The sequence below is a fragment of the Zootermopsis nevadensis genome, unplaced genomic scaffold (genome assembly GCF_977971745.1).
Source record: "Zootermopsis nevadensis isolate Lab colony 2312 unplaced genomic scaffold, Znev_1.0 Znev_ptg000017l, whole genome shotgun sequence".
Taxonomy (NCBI): domain Eukaryota; kingdom Metazoa; phylum Arthropoda; class Insecta; order Blattodea; family Termopsidae; genus Zootermopsis; species Zootermopsis nevadensis.
Genome location: NW_028259149.1, coordinates 1,284,703 through 1,308,954, shown reverse-complemented (window position 1 = coordinate 1,308,954; position 24,252 = coordinate 1,284,703). Strand labels below are relative to the sequence as shown.

At 36.4% G+C, this 24,252-nt stretch overlaps 3 protein-coding genes across 9 annotated transcripts; 2 read left to right on the top strand and 1 right to left on the bottom strand.

The window, feature by feature from the left end:
* Positions 1–158: 158 nt before the first annotated feature.
* Positions 159–21,212, top strand: LOC110840379 (uncharacterized). 4 transcript variants are annotated; one of them, XM_022085369.2, is made up of 8 exons: positions 159–408; positions 1,688–1,743; positions 2,749–2,853; positions 3,140–3,280; positions 5,607–5,741; positions 6,791–6,931; positions 9,883–9,965; positions 13,955–14,209. In XM_022085369.2, exons 1-8 carry the CDS (start codon positions 330–332, stop codon positions 14,028–14,030), a joined length of 816 nt encoding a protein of 271 aa, XP_021941061.1. In that variant the 5' UTR covers positions 159–329; the 3' UTR covers positions 14,031–14,209. The 4 variants fall into 4 exon arrangements, with proteins under 4 accessions (XP_021941061.1, XP_021941059.1, XP_087206969.1 ...); XM_022085367.2 differs by having other exon boundaries at positions 13,934–14,209; XM_087350843.1 differs by lacking the exon at positions 13,955–14,209 and adding an exon at positions 21,073–21,212 and having other exon boundaries at positions 163–408.
* On the top strand, positions 14,676–16,595 carry LOC147873600 (uncharacterized; the record flags this gene model as incomplete). The annotated part of the gene is made up of 1 exon (XM_087351002.1): positions 14,676–16,595. A coding segment is annotated over one exon (1,002 nt), but the record flags the coding sequence as incomplete, so codon positions are not given.
* LOC147873599 (uncharacterized) lies at positions 20,847–24,252 on the bottom strand. Of its 4 annotated transcripts, none has more exons than XM_087350844.1 (4): positions 24,024–24,252; positions 23,437–23,562; positions 23,138–23,296; positions 20,847–21,249 (listed from the first exon to the last, which is right to left on the bottom strand). In XM_087350844.1, exons 1-4 carry the CDS (start codon positions 24,141–24,143, stop codon positions 20,992–20,994), a joined length of 663 nt encoding a protein of 220 aa, XP_087206970.1. In that variant the 5' UTR covers positions 24,144–24,252; the 3' UTR covers positions 20,847–20,991. The 4 variants fall into 4 exon arrangements, with proteins under 4 accessions (XP_087206970.1, XP_087206972.1, XP_087206971.1 ...); XM_087350846.1 differs by having other exon boundaries at positions 20,847–21,246; XM_087350845.1 differs by having other exon boundaries at positions 23,437–23,559.

Sequence of the window (24,252 nt, the reverse complement as noted above, 5' to 3'; positions counted from 1 at the left end):
GCAGATGGTTCATACAATAAATTTATGAAAGATACGGATAGATGGCAAGCTGTAGTGCCGTCACAGATACATAAGATAAAGGAGCCGTACAAACTTTATTCATGATGATGTACTAATTTAAAAATGACCGGAAGGCGCAAAGCCAGGATTGCCAAACCTGATGTGAAATATAATTAGATTTCTTTTTAAATGTTAGCGATTACAAACATGTCACTGCTGTTCGTGTTGTAAAGTTTAGTCCCTGTAATATATTAGACAGTACAGGTGGAACGAAAGCATGAATGTTGTCAATATTAAATGTTGTGAAAATAATTCAGTATCTTGTATAAATGAAAAGTACAGATGTTTTTTGTGTTCGTATTCTGTTATTGATAGAGGTCTTGGAAATATTACTGCCAGTGCTAATCGGTATGTGGAAATTCAGTAATTGTAGAAGTACATAATGCAGTTGGCTGTTTTCTGGATTGTAGCGGCTTTTTGCCTGGTCGTCTACCGACGTTTCAAAAGTGCTTGCTGCCGTTATAGTCAGGGCGATGAGATGGAAGCAGCAAACACCTTCGAAACGTCGGTTATCTTCAAACAGACTTGGCGGTGCAGCAACACAGAAGACAGCTATTTTCGTACTCACCGCCGTGAGAACTTCACTTTTATCGATAATTTTCAAGGGAATTTCCTTCAAAATTAGCACAAGTTTATATTTGAGTTTTACATGTTTCTGATTTAAAGTTGTGGGCAGCCTTTGAATAGGGTATGTAACAACTTACTGCAGGAGCTATAACAGAGTGTTGCATATAATTGTTGATGAATAATAGAGTGTTATTACTTTCTTAGAGGTTCAGTACATACTGTGAAATTTTATCAAGGAAGAATAAACTTTAGGCAAAAGTTTGGTGCATCTATTTGCAGTTACTTGAGATGTATCATAATAAATTATTAAGATTTCAACTACAGGAATATAGTGTGGGGATTATTCGTTACCAAGGACAGGGGCTGATTGGTTTCTGATGTATGTGCTGAGTATTAATATGTACTTGTTCCTAGGATTAGGAAACTCTTGTACCTTGGTACTTTCATTCTGGAGTCCAAGCCTAAGGGTACTTACAAGACGGAGCCTAGCAGGTCGTTGGTAGCTGGGAAGGTAGCATAGCAGAAGCTGAAGGCATGCACAGTGACTCTTGTTCCTGCTGACTCATTTCCGAGACTGGTAGTTGAGTACTAGACGTGCCTGTAAAAACTATGTATTCAAGTAGTGGCAGTGACGATGAGGAATTACTGGATAGCTGTGCTTCTAAATGGTTCTTGTTGCAACAAGAATTATCTCTGCGGGAGTATCAAATGCTTCCAGTCAATGTCGACAAATAATTTTGGAGAATATCACCATCTCTATAAAAAGTTAAGAAATTATCCAAGTCAATTTTTCAAGTATTTAAGAATGGAAATTGAAATGTTTGATTATATTTTGAGTGTGACAAGAGAAAAGATTCAGAAGAAATGGAAAAACTGTCATGGAAATCCCATCGTGCAGGAAGAGCGACTTGTGCTTACATTGAGGTATCCTGAAATAGTTTTTGTGCCAATGTGCAGAAATATATATGTTTATCATAAGAGATTGACTGACGTATAATTACGTTTATTTTGTACTAACGTTCATTCTGCAATGCTAATTACAAAAGATTCTTTTTTGTAGGTGCATACGGGCCGAAATACTCGAAGTGCCAAGATTATCAGAGATGCTTTCAGAATGTATGTCTATATTTATTGAACTGCTTATTTGTAAACTGCATAATAAAACGCAAATAAACTTTTCCACATCCATTTTGCACGGCACCCGTAACTGACATACAAATTCATTACCCACATGGAATAGAAATCATACTTTGCGCATGCCTGACTTCCGAGCTGGCAAGCGACCGGCCAGGCCTCGTCTTGTTCACTCATATTTAAAATACACTGTTCCATTCTTCATGCTAGGCGACCATCCAGTCTACCAGTGACCATCTAGGCTCTGTCTTGTACGTACCCTAACATTCCATCTGAATGGTCAGTTCTCCCGGATTTCTCAGTAATGATCTTCACCCAATAGATCTTTACTTCCCAACCTATTATCCAATCTGTTCTCACCACCCAAGCTGGATCATCAGGTGTGCTGATTTGGAGAGTTTCTCTTAGTTGGTGGCATTTCAGGATTTGGCATTTTAATGTATAGACTCTGTGCTGGAGAATTTCATGAGAATGCTATTCCAAGCTGCCACTCATCACATACTCCTACCACCATCAGCTGCTAGTTCCACACTGGACTAACAAGTGTTTAGATACCATTTGTGCCCAGGAGATAGGAGTTTGATATTTTCAAGCTTACCTCTTAGAAGAGAAACTGATTGTATTCAAATACCTCTGTGGCAAGGCTTAGCACATTATATGCAAGTCTATAAATGTGTTGTGGCAGGCTTTTGTCTATAATCTTTTCTTATGTTTGAAAATGACTACGGACTGGACGACCAGGGTTTGATCCTCGACGGGGCAGAGGATTTTTCCTCTAGCCTCTGCGTCCAGACCGGCTCTGGGTCTCACCTAGTATCCTATCCAATGGGTTCCGTGGTCCTTTCCTGGTGGTAAAGTGTGGTTGGGGCACGACGCTGACCACTCACCTCCATCTAGTGCCGAGGTTAGGAATGAGTAGGAACTGTGCCATCTCTCCCCTGAAGCGCATATAGTGGCACAGCTTTACTTTACTTTATATTTTTACAGCACAGCATGGATATGATGAAACATGAACCTGCTTCAGGTGGTGAAACATTGGCTTCGTCTTCAGAGGGCAATGATCAGCTCATTGATATGAAACAGGAAACTGAGGTGAGTTGCGATATAAGTTGCCGCTTCTTCATTCTGGCCCTGACCCTACACAATTAAGATCATCAGATTTGTTTGTTCTCTGTTGTGGTTTGTTAGTGAACGCTTTGTGTACGTGGTTCACTATCAGTTTTAGCACAGAACGTGGGGCTGGGAAACACTGAAAGAAGTAAAGTAATCCTAGTAAGTAAAGTATTAGATGATATGCAGTGTGTTTGTTCTGACAATGTGCAGAAAGGCAGTCTGTGAGACATTGTCACGAGCTTAGCTGAGTGTTCTTTTTCCACAGCTTGAAGTGGACTTCGCAAAAGTAACTGCTAATATAGACAGTGACATAGGTTCAATGACCAGAGTTCAAGAAGATTACTTGGTTGCTGATAAACAATGTCTTGATCCAGTTTCGTTTGTCAAAATTAAGATTGAAGTCAAAGTGAGTCGTATAATCTTTCCTTGCTTCCTTCCGTGCGTATTGTGTCAAGTTATTTGAAGTTTTGTCACCGTTACAGAGATACTCTGTCCATGAAGCCTAGTATATCATATTGGTTGAATCCTCAAGTTCACAGATGAGATTCCTTTCTATATTTTAAGATGTTTTTATGCTTCGTGGTGCTTCATAATGACTTCATTTTAATAGCATTAATAATAAATACAAACATGTAACAGTTGTTTTTAACGTGATGTTTATTTATGTACATAAATCAAGAATACTCCAAACAAATTTTAGCCAATGGTAAATTAACTTAAATAGAGAAATACATATTTATTATTATAGAATTTGTTGTAACATAAGAGAGAAAATGCAGTTTTGGCATTCAAGGTTTTAGTGTCCTTTTAAATGTCCTCCATGGCTAATATGTTAACCCTTCAAGATTTAAATATCATCTAAGCTGACACTGTGGCGCTGTTTAAATGGCCTGTCAGAAAGGAGTGTGCTAATTCATATTAAATCATACAATTCATAAGACGATGGTTTGTTATGAAGCATAAAAGGTAACACTTTATAAAACTATACTTTAAGTAATACCACACTGGACGTTAGTTGCACAAGAGTTGGTGTATTATCTAAGTTGAGTTACTTAACTTTATGTCCACTGGCCTAAGTTGAGGTTTCTGTTGTTGGTCTACGGTGAGCCGTGGTTGCGTTGTCTGTGCCTGTGAATTTCAATGTTGTGTGAGTAATAATGTAATATGTAGAATTTATGTCTCACTTGTGGAAATACCTCGTCTCGCATTGCAGATGGAAGCGAACAATTTGAGTCTCGTGGCTGTACCATTGCTGCCTGTTTTGTTCAGTCAGTTGTCCTCAGTCCTACATACTGTGCCAGTCCAAGTTCGTAGTTCGATCCCCGAACGGGCTGAACCTTGAGATGAGGGGTAAACCAGGCTTTGGCATGTTAATCTGGTTTATATAAACGAAGGAGGTGTGATTAGATCACTGCTTCCCAAACTTTTTCCTTCATTACCCAAAACCGCTTATCAGAAATGTAGGTAAAACACAATGTAGGTAAAACACTAACTGCACAGAAAACATATATGACAAGTGAAGAGAGATCGGTAAAAATAGGAAGAAAACAATGTGTTTGATGCAATGTCTTTATTTTAAACATCTCTAAACATTTTAGCAGCCACAAAAAGTTTGGTAATTATTCACCATGAATATTTCATCACCCAGGTCCCAGCTAATGAGTAAAATGCCACAGCTCCATATTATTTACTAGTTCCGAAACATTGGGAGGAATTGGAGACAGAGCACATCTCAAATCGTTTTGGGGGTTCAGCAAACAGTTTTGTTTCGTGCTCTTTATGAAGGCAAGAGTGGAAAATCCTACTTCACACATGTAGGTGCTCGGAAACTGCAATAATTTGCATCACGGCCTCCCCAGCTACCGCAGGATATTCATCGTTAATTGTTAACCAGAAAGACTCCAAATGGTCCCTTTTTTCTTGAAATAACATTTTGCACTGACTGCTTGACCTAAGTTCCATCATTTGCTCTGCAAAACCGTTAACACTATCGGGGATTTCAGTCAGGTCACACAGAAATGTGTGTGTCGTTACCCAAAGAAAAACCACTTTTACCCATTTTTGGGTAATATACCCAGGTTTGGGAAGCACTGGATTAGATGGTATTTGGTATGCCTTACTTCATCCAAATTTGATCGATTTTATTAATTTTAGCATTGTTAAATGTATTAAATTGGAAGAAAGTGGCCACACTCGGTCGCTTGAACATCTCTCTTCTTGACTTTCCATCTAGAGGGAACGTAAAATAAACATAGATTGCGCAATCGTGTAAGTTGTTACACAATGTATACATAAGCCTTTCCAGATGTGGAATGACGATTGCATTACAACCATCGCCTCACTGCGACTGACCAATGGAATTTGAGTATGGCTCTCAGGTGCGTTCCTGAAGTTATGGGGTGATTTTGGGGGCACGAATCAGATCGCCATATTTAATTCTAATTTAAGAACAGTTACGAGTTGTGAGCGAGTCGAATGTGATGCTTAAATGCTCAGGGAACTTTACTTACATAGTTGACTACTTGAAAATGAACATGACATAAGACATTTTAATAAGAAATAATTTTATTCCACATGCTAGTGTTTGCACAGAGTCTGAATTACTAAGTAATATTTGAATGTGAATATGTCTGTGTGTTTTGAAAGAATTCCTGTGCCGTGAACATATTTGAAACACCCGGAGATGATTTCCATGAAAAAATTAAAAATCTATTTGTTATATATTCTTACAGCACAACATGAATGCAATCAAAGTTGAACCTGATTTGTATAAGACGTTGCCAGTGTCTTCATTAAGCAGTAACAAACTGGTTCATGTGAAACAAGAAGAGTATTCTGCATTCCCTAATTTGGATTGGGAAACTGAGGTGAGTTGTTCTTCATGCTCGTATTTTATGATCCTCACATTATATATATATATATATATATATATACCAATATGAAGTTTTTGGAATTAAAGCAGTTGTAGGCAAGTCAGAATCACAAATTTCATTAAACTTCTGCATTGTGATACTTTCATGTGGACCGGTCAGTAATCTAATTAATTAATCTTTACATGTCATTCTGTGGAATTCATTCCAGTTAACTATAATCAGCATTGCAGTACTGAACTAGGAGCCACAGAAAGTTTATACATAGGTTGGAAACAGGTTGGTCCTGTACTTTGAAACTGCGGAAATCTCCTATTTTGTTTTAATATAAAATTGACCTTTATTCTGACTAACTCTTACTCTTAGATAAGAAAATATAATAAAAACTATTTTTAGTTATTAAAAAAGCTCCAAAGTTTCAAGTTTTAAACACAGATCTAGTGTACATGTTTTTTTTATAATAAAAAAAGTAAAGTTGTTCCACTATGCACCATGTAGACACTTGGAGGAGAGGGGGTATAGCTTGTACTCATTCTTGATGTCGACACTAGATAGGGGTGAGTGGTCAGAGTCATACCCCAGCCGTACTTAATCCTCGAGAAGGGACCTTGGTACCCACTGGAAAGGAGGCTGCAAGGGGCCCCAGAGCCGGTCTGTATACAGAGGCTAGAAGAAAAATCCTCCACCTCCATCAGGGATCGAACCCTGGTCATCCAGTTGGTAGCCAGTCACTATACTGACTGAGCTATGTCTTCCTGTAATTTAAATATTAATAGATGATGAACTTCACACAGTTCAATAAAAACCTTACATGCCACCGTGAAGATGATTTAGGTTAGACCACAACTTGTAGTAATATTGTAAAAAAGACATTAAAATGAAAGCTGTAAAGCTGTACAGATGGATATTATTTATATCAAAATGTTATTTTAGCTATATGATAACAGGATGCACACACTAAAGATTAATATGGAGTGTGTTAGGACAGTATAACAATTAAGGCTGAGTAACAGTTTTAGAGAATATGTTGTGAATTTTTTTTACAGCACAGTTTGAATAAAGTGAAAGTAATGGATGATTCAAACACTGACTCTGACTCCGTTAATGCAGATTCAGAGGGTAAGCTGGTTGACAACAAACCGCTTCTTGATCATATTGAATTTGTTGCAGTGAAGGCCGAAGTAACAGTAAGTTACGGTTAATATTCTCTTTCATTCGCCCTCTGCGTTTGAGTTTAGAATTATTTGTCAGCCATTATGAATGTGTATCTAATGTCTGTATCTATTTCCAGAAAAATAAAAAGTGTCCTTTTATATCAGTTTGAGCTGTTATATCATGTAAATCACAGCAAATGACTTTCCATTTAAAACATTTCTGATATTGCTATTAAAAATGTTAGATTTATGGTTTGTATTTCACTTCAGAAGCCACAAAATAAAGAAATATTAGGACTGTCACTATGATGTATTGATAGGAGAAAGTAACCTCTCAACGTGGAGTTACTAAATTAAATCATTCACTGTTGTTCCCTGGAGGATCCAGAGTTTTAAATATAAGTGTAGCAGTGTTCTGCAACCAGTTTACCACCACAAGGTTACAGGTGTGTTGCATTCTTATATGTTATTGTATATTCCAACTTTATAATTTGAAAAAGGCAATATCTCATCTTTTAGAATTGGCGTTTGTAATATACACTCACACACAGGTTCGTTATCAGTAGTTTTATTCAACATGTGTTACGTTTTGTTTTCATGTACCTGCAAGGATTTATGTGTGAATACATACGTATGGTGATGTATCCCCTTTTTGTGAGGTGATATTTGATGGTGTACCATTTTGTGTCTTTTTAACAAATTAGGGTATGTTGCAGGTGAAAACATTTGCAGAACACTGATGTAACATGCATGAATTGTGTTATGAGAACACACAAAACTATTTTGGTACTATAATGTAGTGCTGATCAGCCATTGTTTTACAATTTTCTTTTAAATTTCATCTTTTGTTTATGAAACAGTGAGTGAAGGATGGTGTCACCATTATAGAGGTGGTTCTTTTGGAAGCTCTACATTTTTATTTTTTGTAACACTGCTTTTTAGAAAAATTATGTGAGCCATTAAGTATTTTTGAAACTATTGTATATATTAGTGCAAGTATTTTGACCTATGATGTGTATATATGAAGGAGATTCAGAAACAGCAGTGGCAATTGGAATATTTTCATTATATGAGTCTCAAGAATGTGGAGGCCTTGTCATGCTGTAGCTGAATGTCATGTGGTGACGTGCTGCAAGTGTGGTTCAATTGTCCATTTGTGACAAGTGAGAATGGTATGAAGATGACTGCTGCTCTAGACGTGTACACCAAGTACAAGCAACTTTATGTTTTTTGGTGTCTGAAGGAATGTAGGTACAGAAATCCATCAACAGTTCGCTGCCAAGTCTGGACAAAACTGTTTGCCACAGTGAAGTGTGGATGAGAGGACTGAAATGTTTGAAAGCAGCCAAACCATTCAATAAAATTTTCCTGGCCAATCACCCATCATCAAGGTTCATGTGATGGGGACAGATATGGTCCCTGAAATGCTGGTTTCATTGTTTAACCATCTGACATGGCTGATCACGCTGGCCTTGTAATCCTGGGGTCTCGGGTTCGATTCCCGGCGCTGCCCGAATTTATAACTTGTGTTGGGCAAGGCCGTGGTCTAGGCAACACGGAGTTTTCCTTCGTGGCATCCCAACAATTACTCCATTCACACACAGAAGAAGGCAATGGCAAACCACTTCTGGATCATCTGCCAAGAACGTATATGAACAGGTCCCAGTCCGAGAAAAGGATGGAAGGATCCTGTTCATATGGACCTGGACCTGTCGTCAGACAGAACACTAAATTAAAAATGATAAAAATGTCACAGAGAAAGCTTCAAATCATATATCAGCCAAACCGTTGTTGTTGATGCTGACAGGTAGGGATGCCCATTCACATCCACAAATGAGCAAAATGTGAAGCATGCTCAATTAGTGATTCTTGGAAACTGTAGGTTAATTGTTGTGGAAATTGCTATAAGACTAGTCATTAACGTTGCTCATCCTTGGTGTGAACATGTACTATAGCAACCATCACACTCCACATGCTTGGCAAAAATGGACTTACAATTGAGCCACACTCACAGTATGACCAGGTTTCAACAGTGTTGCCAATCATACAAAGACAATATTTCAATGTTGATAGGGTTGCCATATTTTTAGTGTTACAAACCACAACACTGCCATTCTTATATGAAGAGGAAGGTGGGACACATTACAGCATGTGACAAGTTTAGTGCCATCCATGCTCTTTCTTTTTGTACATATCATTATTACGCTCCATGTATTTAATATAAGTGGAAAATTACAATAATTAAGACTTTTATAAAATATCAAATTGTCTTGATGGTCACTTAAAACTTTTCAACTCAATAACAGGTTTCATCACTGTCACAGTATAAGGACTGATGTCGTTCCATTTTGTTTATTTAGAAAAGGATTTCCTTTGCAGTTCATCTGTAAACTTGCAACTGCATTTGGAATTTTTTGAACAAATAAAAAGATAATTGGCACAGTAAAAAATGCAAACAACTCAGATGCTTAAAGATTGCTGTTCTCTGGGTTGTTTCACCATGTAGTCTGGTTGATGTTTACTGACATTTCAGAGGTCCTTGCTGCCTCCATCATCACCCTGATCATGGAGGCAGCAAGGACCTCTGAAACATTAGTAAACATCTACCAGACTACATGGCGAAAGAACCCAGAAGACAGCAATCTTCTGACTCACTGTCATGGAAACCTCAAATCCTACAATCTGTACGTTGATTTCCATTTTAGAGGTCTTAGCAATAAAAGACAAATTTTATTTAGCACAACGAAAACTATTATGAAAATATGCTGAGAGTCCCAAGAGATATTTGAAGTTTGTATCACTTTCCTACAAACATCAGAGTGGAAGGGTTATGACAAATTTCTTATAACCAGTTAACTATAGTCTATTTTCACAAACATTATTATATATTGAGTCATGGTGGTAGAACCATTGTTTCTGGTGTAGAGGACATCCACTTATCTGCATACACACAAATACTATAACTTATTTGTGCTTGATTGTAGGAAGAGCTCTGCGGTGATACTGCAATCAAAGAAGAGTGTAAGGATGAGGTAACAATAGAGGAGCATGATCCGATTCCACAGGGGTGAGTGTGTTAATACAGTATTTTGTATCATATTTCTTGGTGATAGCTCATCATCTTGTCAAAATGGCTAGGCCATAGATTAGAGCAGGGGTGGCCAACCCGCGGGCCGCATGTGGCCCGCCTTGAACATTTTTCCGGCCCGCGAGATTCATCACATTTTTACAAAGTATATTTATTTTATAATGGCCAAAGTAGTGAAAACCAATGTATTAAAAAAATACATTATTTGTGCATCCATATATTCAAAAATTATCTGTCGAAATTATGAGAAAAAATTAACTTTGATTTTAAAATAATATTCTTGCGAATATATGACAGATATTGCCTGTTTTATTCATGAGTTAGTGCTATATATTTCTTTACAATGTACGCTTAGTATCATTATTATTATATTATCTATGTTTACATGTAAGAATAATGGTAAACACAATAATAATAACTCATTATGTTTCAATTTTTCACTCCAAAAAAATGTCTATAGTGTATCTAAATCTAATATGGGGATATATAATTTTATATGTGGCCCGCGGAGTTATGATGCATTTCCAAAGTGGCCCGAAAGATCATTTGGGTTGGCCACCCCTGGATTAGAGGAAGGACTAAGTGTTTGTAGATATCAGATATACAGACACTGATAAAAAATACTTGGACTTATCATTAGTATCGTTACCTTATTGACCTGTGATTCTGTTCTCTCTTTTACAAATTAGTGCTCTTGTGACCTAATACTGCGACTCTATCCATGTTGGAAATATCTATGGAAGTCCTGTGTTTTGAACCCTGCAATTCGCTTTTTTTAAAATTAATTTTGTTGATGTCATCACATCTTTCCTTGGAGTTTTTGGAAGCACAAAAAGTACACTCTGGGCTATCCGCAATGGGTCAGGGCAAACAGTTAGGCAGCTTCTGGCCATAAATTCGTATTCAGACAAAGCTGACTGGATAAAGACATTTTTGTGGCTCCATAATTCAGGATGTTATTTGCCTCACAGCTTACTGCAGACATTGTGTAGAATTCAGGCATTCTAGGTAGAAGGGCTTTGGCATAATCTTTGATGTGTGAATGTGATAGAGGGTGTTCATGATGAGCAACATGGTCTGTTCCTGATTTTTTCTTAAAATATGACCCAAAAAATCTAATTTTTTTATTTCACGTTAGAATACGCCCACAGAAATTAAAGTATTGATACAAGTTTTGATGAAAAATATTTAATTGTACTGAAAAAAATGTTTATATAATAAATTTGTTCTTACCCCAAGTTATCTCTGGTCACTATCCATTATTTGTAAAAAGTAACTGTCCCATCCATAGCACGCATGTGACACTGCAGTTAGTGTGAAAACCTGTGACATTTGCTGCAGAAGCCGAAAAGTCATATTCATGTGTGATCTAGCATAGCTGTGTATAAGTACACAAGCAGTTCATTGTTTACTGAAATCTAGAGTTTGATACATTTTCTTCGTGACCTAAGTTAACTCTGTTTAGTAATAATGGACTGTAAGGAAAAATGTCCTAAATTCACTTGGGTTAATATATTTTTTTCAAAAATAATGAGCCTGATATATCTCAGTAGTCAGAGAAGTGATTCAATTCAATATTAATGTTTATATTATTTGTATATTCACAAACAGAAAACTTTTTCTTGAAACTTATAAGTTAATCACTGCTATTTGGAATGCCTCAAATGTTGATTCATTTGTTTATTGCTGTGGGATTAAATCCTGGTGCACAGTTCCATCAATGTTGAAAAGCAGTGCCCAAAACATTCAGCAGAAGTCATTTCACTTTTGAAATCTGAAAATAACTCGAATGTTGCTGCTCATTGCTTTCTCAAAAAAATAAAATAAAGCCTAGTTTGAAATGTAACTTATTTTAAAGGATCAGAAATTGCAGATATCTTATAGCCTTTAAGTAGGGTCCTTTCCTCGAAAGCAGTCCTCCACAAGTCCCATCTGCATTCTGCCGATAATTTGCTGCAGTGCATTTATGAGAATAAAAACATTGACATCTATGAAATTTGCATGACAGATGTAATGCATTAAGCTTAACCAACATTTTTGTTATGGCCTGATTCTAAACACCATGAAAACTAAACATCACAGGACATTTTATGTATAATATTTTTGACTGATTTTAAACAAGGAATCACGCTATTGATAGCTTGTGTGTAAATTTTGTTTTATTCTCTGTCTTATGGTCTGATTCTAATATCCACAGTTGGAACAACTGGGTGTCCATCATACAGATCAGCTGATCATATTTTGTCATTATTTAGAATGATCAGTCCTTTCATCATTCTGTGATGTGACAGCACCATAATTTGGAAATAATACCAGTCACTGTTGTCAAGTCTCAATGCACATTGCAGTAGAAGACAAAAATATCACTGCTACAACGTTGTTGCTACCAGTGACATTTCAAAAGAGCAGTATTGCCAATTGGCAGCATGTGAATTATTCAAGAGAACTAACTGATGCATCTGCGCTGATGAAAATAAAAATTAGTTTCTATATTTTGACAGGACATCAAAGGATACTTTACTCATTATCTTAAATTTTGAGGCAGTAAAGTATTCATGAATTAGGATTTGAGGTTCTCATGGCAGTGAGTACAAAGGTGGCTGTCTTCTGGGTTGTAGCATCATGTAGTCTGACAGAAGTCTACCAATATATCAGAGGTAATGATGATGGAGGCAGCAGGGGCTACCGTCACATGTGGCCAATAATGGTCACAAGTTGTAATGGAAGTTCTATGTGTGTCTCGGTAAAATGAAGTAGTCACGTTCCTATCTTAGAGTACTGCTATATAGATGTGGAAATGTAATGCAGTTTGCGTTATTTGTCCCCTGTAATCTTCCTTCACCTGTCATACTCTAATGTGTCAATAGACGTGTGAATGACACATCTCCATATTCACGAAGAATATGTTCCTGAGGAGTTTTCAGACAGTGAAATTCATGAATAATGTCATGGACTCTTATCAAGTATGTGTGTATATCCTTTAAATAAAGAAGGTATTATTATTTTCTTTCTTCATGGCTTTTATACTTGTACATACATTGTTAACGTCACTTATATTTCTTTTGAGAAGCACGAGTGCGTGCAAAATACAGATAAAAGGTGCTAGACTTCATGAAATGTTGCATGTACGACAGAGTTGTAGACTGAGTGGTATTGTGATTAAGTGTTTGTGGGTTAGATTCTCTGAAAATGTGCGCAGTTTGAAAATATACACCACAGAAACCTTTTGAAATACAATTTGTCATAATGTATTGTATGGTCATTCCTCAAAAGGAGGTCATCCTTTTGAGGGCTAATCATAATCATGTACTGGACCAGATTTACAAGTGTCGATAAATGATTTTGTCATCCAGAAAGAATTCACATGTTTATATTGTCATTTGTATAGTATTTAAATTGAAACTGGGTACACAGATTTTGTGCTCCACCAAGTTCTACATTCTTGGACTGAGGGGTTTAATGCATCTGTAGCACATGTTACCATGTTTCACCTGCAGTGAACACATTCTTCAGTAGCTATATTTTTAAAGAGGCATTGACTTGAAACAATTGCCTTTTTTTAAAAAAATCTCTGAGGGTAAAAATGTTTTGAACTGTAGGAAGGAGGGTAACATGTATTGTAGTTTGTGGAGTGTAACAAACTGTAGGGATCGTTATTCATTCCCCATTTGCCACTTTCAGTGACCTACTTAGTCTCCATCCTGTCTTAAATGTTTCGGTGCTTGATTATTAGTAATTTTTAATATTCACTTCAACCCTCTGAAGTTATAGCTTATCTAAATATTACTTAAAAATTTAGTCCCTACCAAAACACATTGCTTCTACATTAGAAGCTCAGTTGGTTAAAAATGATTAAGAAAATAATTGTTTACTCAGAAATGCATGAAACCTTGCACTCTGCATGCTGTATGCAGAGTTATTGATTATTATAGCTGATGCCCTAACAGGGGCAGAGAATTTTCTTCTAGCCCCTGCATCCAGACCATATCAGGTGCCACCCAGCTGCCTGTCAAATGGGTCCTGGTGGTTCTTTCCCTGGGGTAAAGCGCAGCCAGGGCATGATGCTGACCACTTACATTCATCTAGTGCCAAGGTTAAGAATGAGCAAGACCTATATACCTCTCCCCACGAGTGCCTACATGGAACGTGGCAGGATAGCTTTATTTTTTTTATAGCTGATGGTATATGTAATTAGCACTGAGCATTAAAAGGTTAAAAATGTGGCCCCATACTATCATTCCTGGCATGATCTTCCATCGTTTCATTCATATTGAAAGTTCTGAGAAATCAATTGAAACGTTGAAGCTACCACATTTTTACGTCCCGATAAGATTGTTATGAGAGCTTTGATGTTTTCAGCAAGTAAAAAGTGGCTAGCCATCTAGGTTATTGTACAATGTAAGCTGGTAGGAGTTTGCCAACATTTTAGAGGTGTTTCATGCCTTCATCAGGGTGACACACTATACTACCAACTACATTACGCAACAACCCAGACGACTGCCATCTTCAAGACTATAATGCTTCCACTCCTATTCCATTGAGAAGAATATTTTAATTTTTTTGTTTTGCATTTCTTTGCATCATCCTTAAGTTGAAATTTGTTTTTTTGTCCATTAAGTGCATTTCTTGTAGTTCCATAATATAACTGGAATTCAGTTTCTTGAGAGCACATTAATGATGTAGAAGTGATATGGTTACAGTGCTGAAGCATACTCCGTTGGAGGCAGAGTCAGTTCATCGGTGAATTCAGAAAATCATCATACTGTTAAGTGGCCTTTAAAATGTAATGTTTGTGCAAAAGGATTCCCTGACAGTAGTTATTTTGTCAATCATCAGTGCATACATTCTGTTGATAGGCTTTTCAAATGTGAGTTTTGTGAGGCAGGATTTGCAAGGAATGGATATCTTGTTTCTCACCTACGCACACACTTTGGTGGAAAACGTTACGACTGTGAAATTTCTAAGAAAACATTCTCCGGAAGTTGTGATAAATATAAAATTGTGCATTGTGGTGACAAACATTTCAACTGTGAGATTTGTGGGAAGGGATTCTCTTTGAGAGGAAACCTGTTCAAACATCGACGTATTCATACTGGTGAAAAACCTTTCAAGTGCAATATTTGTGGGAAAGAATTCTCCTTGAACGGCAATCTTTCAAGACATCAACGCACCCACACTGGTGAGAAATCTTACGAGTGCGAGATTTGTGGAAAGGGTTTCTCTTTGAGGGGACATCTTGTTTCACATCGACGCACTCACACGGGTGAAAAACCTTATACATGTGACATTTGTGGAAAGGGTTTCTCAGAGAATTCAAGTCTTGTAAAACACAAGCGCACTCATACTGGTGAGAAACCATTTAGATGTGAGGTTTGTGACAGAAGTTTCTCTGTCAGTGGACATCTAACTTCACATCGACGTGCACACACTGGGGAGAAACCATTCAGGTGTACCATTTGCAAGAAGGGTTTCTCTGTGCCTGGAAATCTCGTTATACATAAACGTAGACACACTGGAGAAACACCGTTCATGTGTGCACATTGTGGGAAAGGTTTTTCATCACGGGGAAATCTTGTTGCACATCTATTCACACACGGTGATGAAAAGCGTTTTGAATGTGAAATTTGTGGGAAAAGATTTTCAGTAAGGAAGCAGTTAGTTAATCACATTTACTGTCATACTGCAGACTAGCCATTCATCTAAACGATTTTGAGATCTGTAAGAAAACAAGTCTTTGGAAAGCAGCCTTGTGTTCATGACAGTTATGGGATTAGATTCTACAGGCATGACTTTCAAAGACATTTTTGTAAGTTCCTATATTATAGCGTGGGTATAATTTGTAATTTTCCATTATTGGTACTGGTAGCCCAGGATCATTTTAGGTGTATACATTATGCATATTTATTAGTGGTTTGCTAAATAATTGTATATAATCAAAGACTAGTTCATATTTGGGCATTGCTTATGTCATTATTTTTCATTGGTGCATATTGATACATGTGGCTTTGTACTTGAGCCTCAATAAGATATTGTTCTAGTGTTTATTTCGCTACCAACATCCACATCACATTTTTTTTACAGGTTCCATCTTTCATGCCGAATTTTTAATGTTATTGTGTGTTATTATCCAAACATACTTTCATATTGGATGCCATGCAGCTATATTAGAAACAGTGTCACTTAAAACCATCTAATGCAAGCATGTCAAATTCAAAAGCTAACACGGGCCAAATAAACAAGGTTTAAGTTTATGTGGGCCGCAAAAAAACAAAAACTCCAATTTTCATAGAAACGTAGGTTTATTTCAAAAAGTATAGTATATAAAAAAAGAACAAGAACGATAAAATTAATGTTTTCTTCCTGACACTTGGCATCTCTTCTCTCAAGTCAGTACAAGACTAATAACGTGGCACTGGCACGTGGTAGTAGGTATATAATCGGCTGCTAAAATATTTGCTGCTAGTATTAGTGGGGGGAAATGGATGCAACACGATTATAGTAATCAGTCATTGGTGAACGTTGTAGTTCGTTATTAATAATTATGTATAACAGGATATTGTAAAAATTAAGTTACGAAATTTTTATTAAAACGTTTCTTACATACCGTTACATTGGCTTGGCAGCAAAAAAATTCGTTGTGGGCCGCATGTGGCCCGCAAGTTTGACATGCTTGATCTAATGTAATTAAGTATATTGAAGGCTTATTCAACCAATGTGTTTTGGGCCACCAGGGCCAATATTCAGGGGCATACACAATGTTAATATAAAATGTCACTTCTCAGCAGATAATAACTGGATATCAAGATAGTGACAGAGATGAATCTAACCAGTAAAAATAATAATAATATCCAAGTTTACACAAATTGGAAATGTGGCAGTCATAAAAGTTCTGAGGGTTTTAAAAACTTGTTAAAATTTTAAGATAATAATTGCATAAAAGTCGTACAGTTTGTTAGAAATATATGGAATAATCGTGATAAGGGCAATGAGTTATGCATGTAAAAATTTTTGGCAGTTGAGATTATAGTGGTGAACATTAGATTTTACCTCAAGTATGTGTTTCTACTGTAGATTGAACAACACTTAGATTACCAACCGTATTTAGTTGTGTGCTTTACTAGAAATGGATTCACTGATGATGCCAAAGAGATAATTAAGTAGGATTTGAAGTTTTCACAGCAGTGAGTCTGAAGATTGCTGTCTTCTGGTTTGTTGTATCATGTCATCTGGTAGAAGTCTACTGGCGTTTCAGAGGTCCTTGCTGCCTTCATCATCAGGGCGATGCAAGGAACTCTGAAACGTCAGTAAACTTCTACCTGACTACACGGTGCAACAACCCAGAACATACCTATCACCAGAGAGAGAATTGTTTACATCAGGGGTGGCCAACCCAAATGATCTTTCGGGCCACTTTGGAAATGCATCATAACTCTGCGGGCCACATATAAAATTATATATCCCCATATTAGATTTAGATACACTATAGACATTTTTTTGGAGTGAAAAATTGAAACATAATGAGTTATTATTATTGTGTTTACTATTATTCTTACATGTAAACATAGATAATATAATAATAATGATACTAAGCGTACATTGTAAAGAAATATATAGCACTAAAAATTAAATATAGAAAATATATAAATATGAATGAAATAAAAATAATGAAATCATTAAAAAATATTTATTTTACTAGTGCGATATTTGTTTCTCCACTCTTTCACTTAGCTTTTGCAAATCGATCTCAATTTGGGTATTTGCACATCGAAATTGGTGTTGCAGGTTAGCGTCCGTTATGTTTGAGCGTGTTTTGTGTTTGGTCAATTTCATTTTCGAAAAAAACGATTCGCAGGTGTAAGTTGAACCAAAAGCGCTAACAACTTTTTGTGCCAGATTGGAAAATTTCTCTTTTGTGACGTAAGTGTTATAAAAATCTATTTTTGATTCTGATGTTTCAAAAATGTGTTTTAATTCAATATTGCACTGTAAGTCAACCAGTTCCATTTGGAGATATTCTGGGGCCGACTCGATTTTAACATGAAAGGGAGATGAATATATTTCAAAAATTTTGTTGTATTTGTCTAACTCTAAATTACTGAATCGGCTTTCAAAAGCAGCTGTAAGTTTTCTTATTTCTTTTGCATATTTGATGTAATTGTTACATTTTGATTTCTTAGATTCTTTCAACAATGGAAAGTGGTGAGCGTTATTACTTTTCAATTGCGATTCAAATAACAACAATTTCTTCTGAAATGCTTTGATGTGATTAAATGTATCGATTATAAGGTTATCTTTTCCTTGCAATGATATATTTAATTGATTAAGTTTTTCGACAATATCCACTAAAAAGCATAAATCCAATAACCACTCATCATTTCTTAATTCTGGTACAGGTCTTTGCTTGTCATTCATAAACAAGTCAATTTCTTCTCGTAACTCATAAAACCGCTGTAAACATCTTCCACGACTTAACCATCTGACTTGACTGAAGTATACAACGTCACCATATTCAGAATCTAATTCTTTCAGGAACTCCTTAAATTGTCGATGCGGAAGTGCATGTGATCGAATGTAATTCACTGTTTTTATAACTACTTGCATAACATGATCCATCGATAATACTTGGGCACATAAATTTTGTTGATGAATCAAACAGTGGATTATAATTAAATCCTCTCTTTTGGAGCGATTGCTAGTTTTGTTGTTGGATTCTATTTTATCGATTAGTAATTTTATAGCTCCCTTTTCTTTACCTATCATAGCAGGTGCTCCATCAGTTGATATTCCAGAAAGTATTTCCAAATCCAAGTTGTTTTCGCATAAACAGTTTTCAACAGCATGGAAAATATCTTTTCCTGTTGTTGTACCTTTTAAACTTATCAAATTTAACATTTCTTCAGTTACTTGAAATGATTCATTTACTCCAAGAAGGAACACTACAAGCTGAGCTGAGTCTGAAATGTCTGTGCTTTCGTCAAATGCCAAGGAAAAATATTTGAAATCTCGAATTCTGTCGCGCAGTTTTAAGATAATTTCATTTGAAATGTCATTAATTCGACGACACACTGTTTGCTGAGATAGGCTTAGGTTCGAAAACAGTTTACTTTTATCAGGCAAAATATCCTTCACAACAGCTTCCAAACATTCTTTCACAAATTCACCATCCGAAAATGTTTTCATTTTTTTTCCAATCACAAATGAAACAGAATAGCTTGCCTTAACAATATTGGAAGGTTGCTGTAATGCTGCACCAAACATTTTTTGTTGAGCCTTTTATTGCGACTTAAACTCCTTGCGCTTCGATTGTTTCACTTCTTTATCGAACTTCAAATAATCCTTATGTTTTGTTTCGTAATGCCTCTTAACATTATATTCCTTAAATACAGCAACGACCTCTCGGCAAATTAAACATAATAATTTTGTATTTTGAACTATGAAGAAGTACTTTTCTTCCCATTCATCGCTATACTTTCTATTTTCATCCACTATTCTTCTTTTCTTTGCAGTCATACTGAAAATAAGAGAGATATTAAATATATCTATTTTTAATTGTTAAATTAAAAGTCATTTTTAATTTAATAGGAGTTATTACCTGGCTGTTGTTGTTTTAAATATGTTGTTGAAGTACAGGCATATTAAAATAATTATCCTGCAGTCACAGCACACAAAACGAAACCAAAAAGCAAATTTTCACTTGAAACTGAGAGTCTGCTCTGCTCTGCTATCAACAATCAACTGTGCGTATCTAGGTATGGTCACTGCGTCACTGAGGGCACTTAAGAGTGAAACATAGAACCTGTTATATTAGATGTTCCAAGATGCACGCGCATCATGAGTTCGCAGAATATAGTTTAATTATTCTCCGAACTCATAACTGTAAACTCATGAATAAAACAGGCAATATCTGTCATATATTCGCAAGAATATTATTTTAAAATCAAAGTTAATTTTTTCTCATAATTTCGACAGACAATTTTTGAATATACGGATGCACAAATAATGTATTTTTTTAATACATTGGTTTTCACTACTTTGGCCATTATAAAATAAATATATTTTGTAAAAGTGTGATGAATCTTGCGGGCCGGAAAAATGTTCAAGGCGGGCCACATGCGGCCCGCGGGTTGGCCACCCCTGGTTTAAACCAAAGTTGAATGGGGGAGGAACAAAAAGAGCAATTAATATTACTAATGTCTTATTTCCAGTCTTCATTGGAAATCCTTCTTAATAAATTTATCACAGATCTTAGACTGTGAATGTTGACAAATTTTACTGAAATACTTAGACCTGTTCATTTCTAACACTTTTTCATAGTACACTTCCTCTTTTGCAAAATGTTACACCACTTCCAGAACATGTTCTTACACACACATCAGTTATGAATTAGATGACATTTGTTCAGAAACTCAAACCAGAAATCACATGATACGGATGCTGTGTATTTAATTACGTCTCCACGGAGTACTCTGACAATGAAACGACGTATTACACATCATAGCAAAAACACCAATACATACATTAATGATCCTTGTGATCACTCTGTTTAGCGCACACACACACACACACACACACAGAAACACGGACACTATCCATGTTATATGCTCTAATGTCTCTTCAGATGACTCCACTGACTGAATGATCTGTCACACATGTAATAAAAGGTGTCTCTTCAGAGACATCTTCCAAGTGAATGATTTATTACACACGTCACAGGTAAATGGACGCTCTCCACTGTGTATGACTTGATGTTGTTTCAGATTACTCTTCTGAGTAAATGATTTATTACACATGTCACAGGGAAATGGATGCTCTCCACTGTGTATGACTTGATGTTGTTTCAGATTACACTTCTGGGTGAATGATTTATCACACATGTCACAGGTATATGGACGCGCCCCACTGTGTATGACTTGATGTTGTTTCAGCTGACTCTTCCGAGTGTACGATTTATCACACATGTCACAGGCATATGGACGCGCCCCACTGTGTATGACTTGATGTTGTTTCAGCAGACTCTTCTGGGTGAATGATTTATTACACACGTCACAGGACGCTCTCCACTGTGTATGACTTGATGTTGTTTCAGATAATTCTTCCGAGTGAATGACTTATTACACACGTCACAGGTAAATGGAAGCTTTCCACTATGTGTGAGTTGATGTCTCTTTAGACCACTTGGAGAAGAGAATGTTTTACTGCATACATCACAGGAATTGGGATGTCCCCCACCATGCTTAACTTCATGTTCTTTCTGAGGACTCTGCTGAAGAAAAGAGATGAGAATTATGATAAACTTATCATAAAAAAGAAGAAGAATGAGTTTGAAAGCAACATGATAGGTTTTTCTACCAAATCCCATTACCTCACCCAAAGTTAGTGGAGGGCATGCAAGAATTTGAAGCCCACATTGCAGTTTACAACAGTTAATTCACTGAAGTATGTGACATAATCTGGAGCACCTGACCTCAAACTTCAGCCCCCAATTTAACATCATACTCAAACAATAAATGCCAAGTCACTCAGTTATCTTGGATCTTACTCTGTACCAGGTTGGCTCTGAATCCCTTAGTAAACACATTTTTTTGCACAGTGGGACAGCTACATGTAAATTTGTTGGTTCAATCACTTGTTGGCTACTTACAGCAAGAGATTAAATATTTTGGAGCCCCTGAATTCAACCCATGGTCTTCCATCGCATAATGTGTTCTATCCTTGAATGGTAGGTCACTGTTTTAAAAGGTAAGCACACAAACTTGGCAAATATATTACTCTAGATGCAGTGGCACAGGAAGATGTAAAATTACTAGTTCATTTAGTTCCTTGATAATTGTAACAAAAAGTTGGGTTTCTGGTCAGGCCTGAACTCGGACACATATCAAATGGACTCCTGAATGACAGAATGGTACTTAAGAGGTTCAAAAAATAATCTGTAATGCACAGAATAGAAGAAAAGTCACGTATGCCAACTATCCCTGGATTCTCATCCTATATCATAACATACATACTCCAGTTCTTTGTATCCAGCCAGACTTGTTATTAGAAAACCTATAGCAAAATGATTGGGCTTTCTGCAACAGGCAAGCAAGAGTTAACCAATCAGAGTCAAAGTATCAAGAAGTGGGGATATATGAAGCCATGATTTGCTAATGCGAATATAAATTCAAAAAAATAACCTAAATAAATAAACCTGATCTTTAGGTTTCTCTATTTGTCAATAAGAATTCCAGCACATCTTGATGCCTTAATAAGTAACAGAAAACAAATAAAATTATCTGTTCAGATGAAGTGATGTACAGTCTACAGTAATAATGACTGTTCCAATAAACCACTATCCAAACTTTAGTTGAACTACTAACATGACCACTTCTTAAAAGTTTTAATTTTTATAAAAACATATTTCCACCAATTTCATGTTCAAAACATTTAGAAGAAACTTTAAGTCTTTTCTTCATCGGTCATTTCTTGGAAGAACGGTCTATGTATAAAATTAACACAACGTTTACAATTTATCCACACACTGCAGAAGCACTTAAAGAAAACATTTGACAATTCATTTCGGCAATATCCCAAGAAGAGCTCCATCGAGTATTTTGAAACATGCTAACGAGGTGTGAAGCTTGCTTGCTTGCAAGCACAAGGAAGTCACTTAGAACATCTTTCGTGATTTAAGGTAAGAACAATTAATGTAATAACATGTCTTAGTGACGAGAAATATTCGTAGTTCACTGTTACTAGCGGCACTGTAACTGATTCGCGGGTCACCCACCAGAGGAACACGCACAACTCCCGCCCACATCAACAGAGCGCCGGCCGACCACGCAATGCAAGCACGACCGCAGCCTCATAAATTGTAGACACGGTACATGTACATCTATCCTAAATAAGATTTACTGAGAGTACAATCTGTTAATTCAGCATACCATATCCTTACTTCAGAAGGAAGCGGTAGAGACTGAGTATATTGCGAAAACACACACAGTGCTCAGAATCTATCTGTAGAATAATTATCAGGATCTACAAATGTCTGAAGATCGTCTGTGATGCCATTCATAACTTAGATACAATTTCAAAATTTATTCATCAGATGACACTATTTTCATTTGGATGGAAAGACACACACATGAGGACAATTGACACTTTAATGGACATACCTCCTGTTCATCCTTGATTACTGCAGATAGTATTGGAACAGGATGTTCCTCAATTTTTATATCTGAGACGTCTTCAGCTTTTACTCCGATGACCTCAATTCCATTATGAGACATATCACTGTCGGAATGAGGTTCATGTTTCACCGAATCCATACAGTTCTGTAAAACCAAAGTACACATATATAATTATTGTGTTGCAGAAATGTTCTTTTTATAAAACAGCATGCATGTATGGATACATTTGTACATACAAACAAACAGATAAGAACCATACATAATGTGGTTAAAAGGAGGCTTACCTCCCATTCATCCTCTGTTATTGGAAAAGTTGATAGTGTGTAAACCTCGTCATTTCTCAAGCCAACAGAATCTTCTACACTTAGTTCATCCACATCCTTTTCTGTCTTCATTTCATAACAATTCTGCTGTAAAAGTATGAGTTAAACAGAATTCCTTGAGATGATATGCATTAAATGCAGGTATAAACTGGATGAGAATCTACAACAGAATATTCTGAAATAGAATATGGGGTGCCCTCAAGCTAATACTGAGTATATTCAGGATAAAATTGTATCTCGCAAATCTTTTTCACATCAAAATTTCCAGAAAATAAGAAACTCTGGCAAAAAATTCAGTAACCTTGTGTTGATGAAACAAGAAATTTACTGGAATCCTACTGTAGCATCTCACATTCAATCCCCATAGATAAATACACAACTTCTTTCGTTTATAAAGGATAATTCCACACTGTTAACTGTGTAGCGGTCATGCTCATGGTAGCCATCACAAAATAAACACAAGGCGGGAATCTTTTTCAACCACATTATAACATAACGACTTGCGACCTTTTTATATAACTATTGGTTATGTTTGTTTCTATACTTACGGAGGTCTCCTTCAGAGAAGGAAATATATTTTCAACTCTATGTAATATAATTTTAGGCACTCTTGTTGCAACAGACTCCAGAAGGTTATTAACATAAGAAAATTGTTCATCACACATCATGATTGATATATTGTACAGGAAAGTAGATTGAGAGAAACGTGCTATGTGGCTTCTGTCTTCCGAACAAAGGCGGACAATGATATGAGCGTCCGTTTGCTGTCAGCGATAA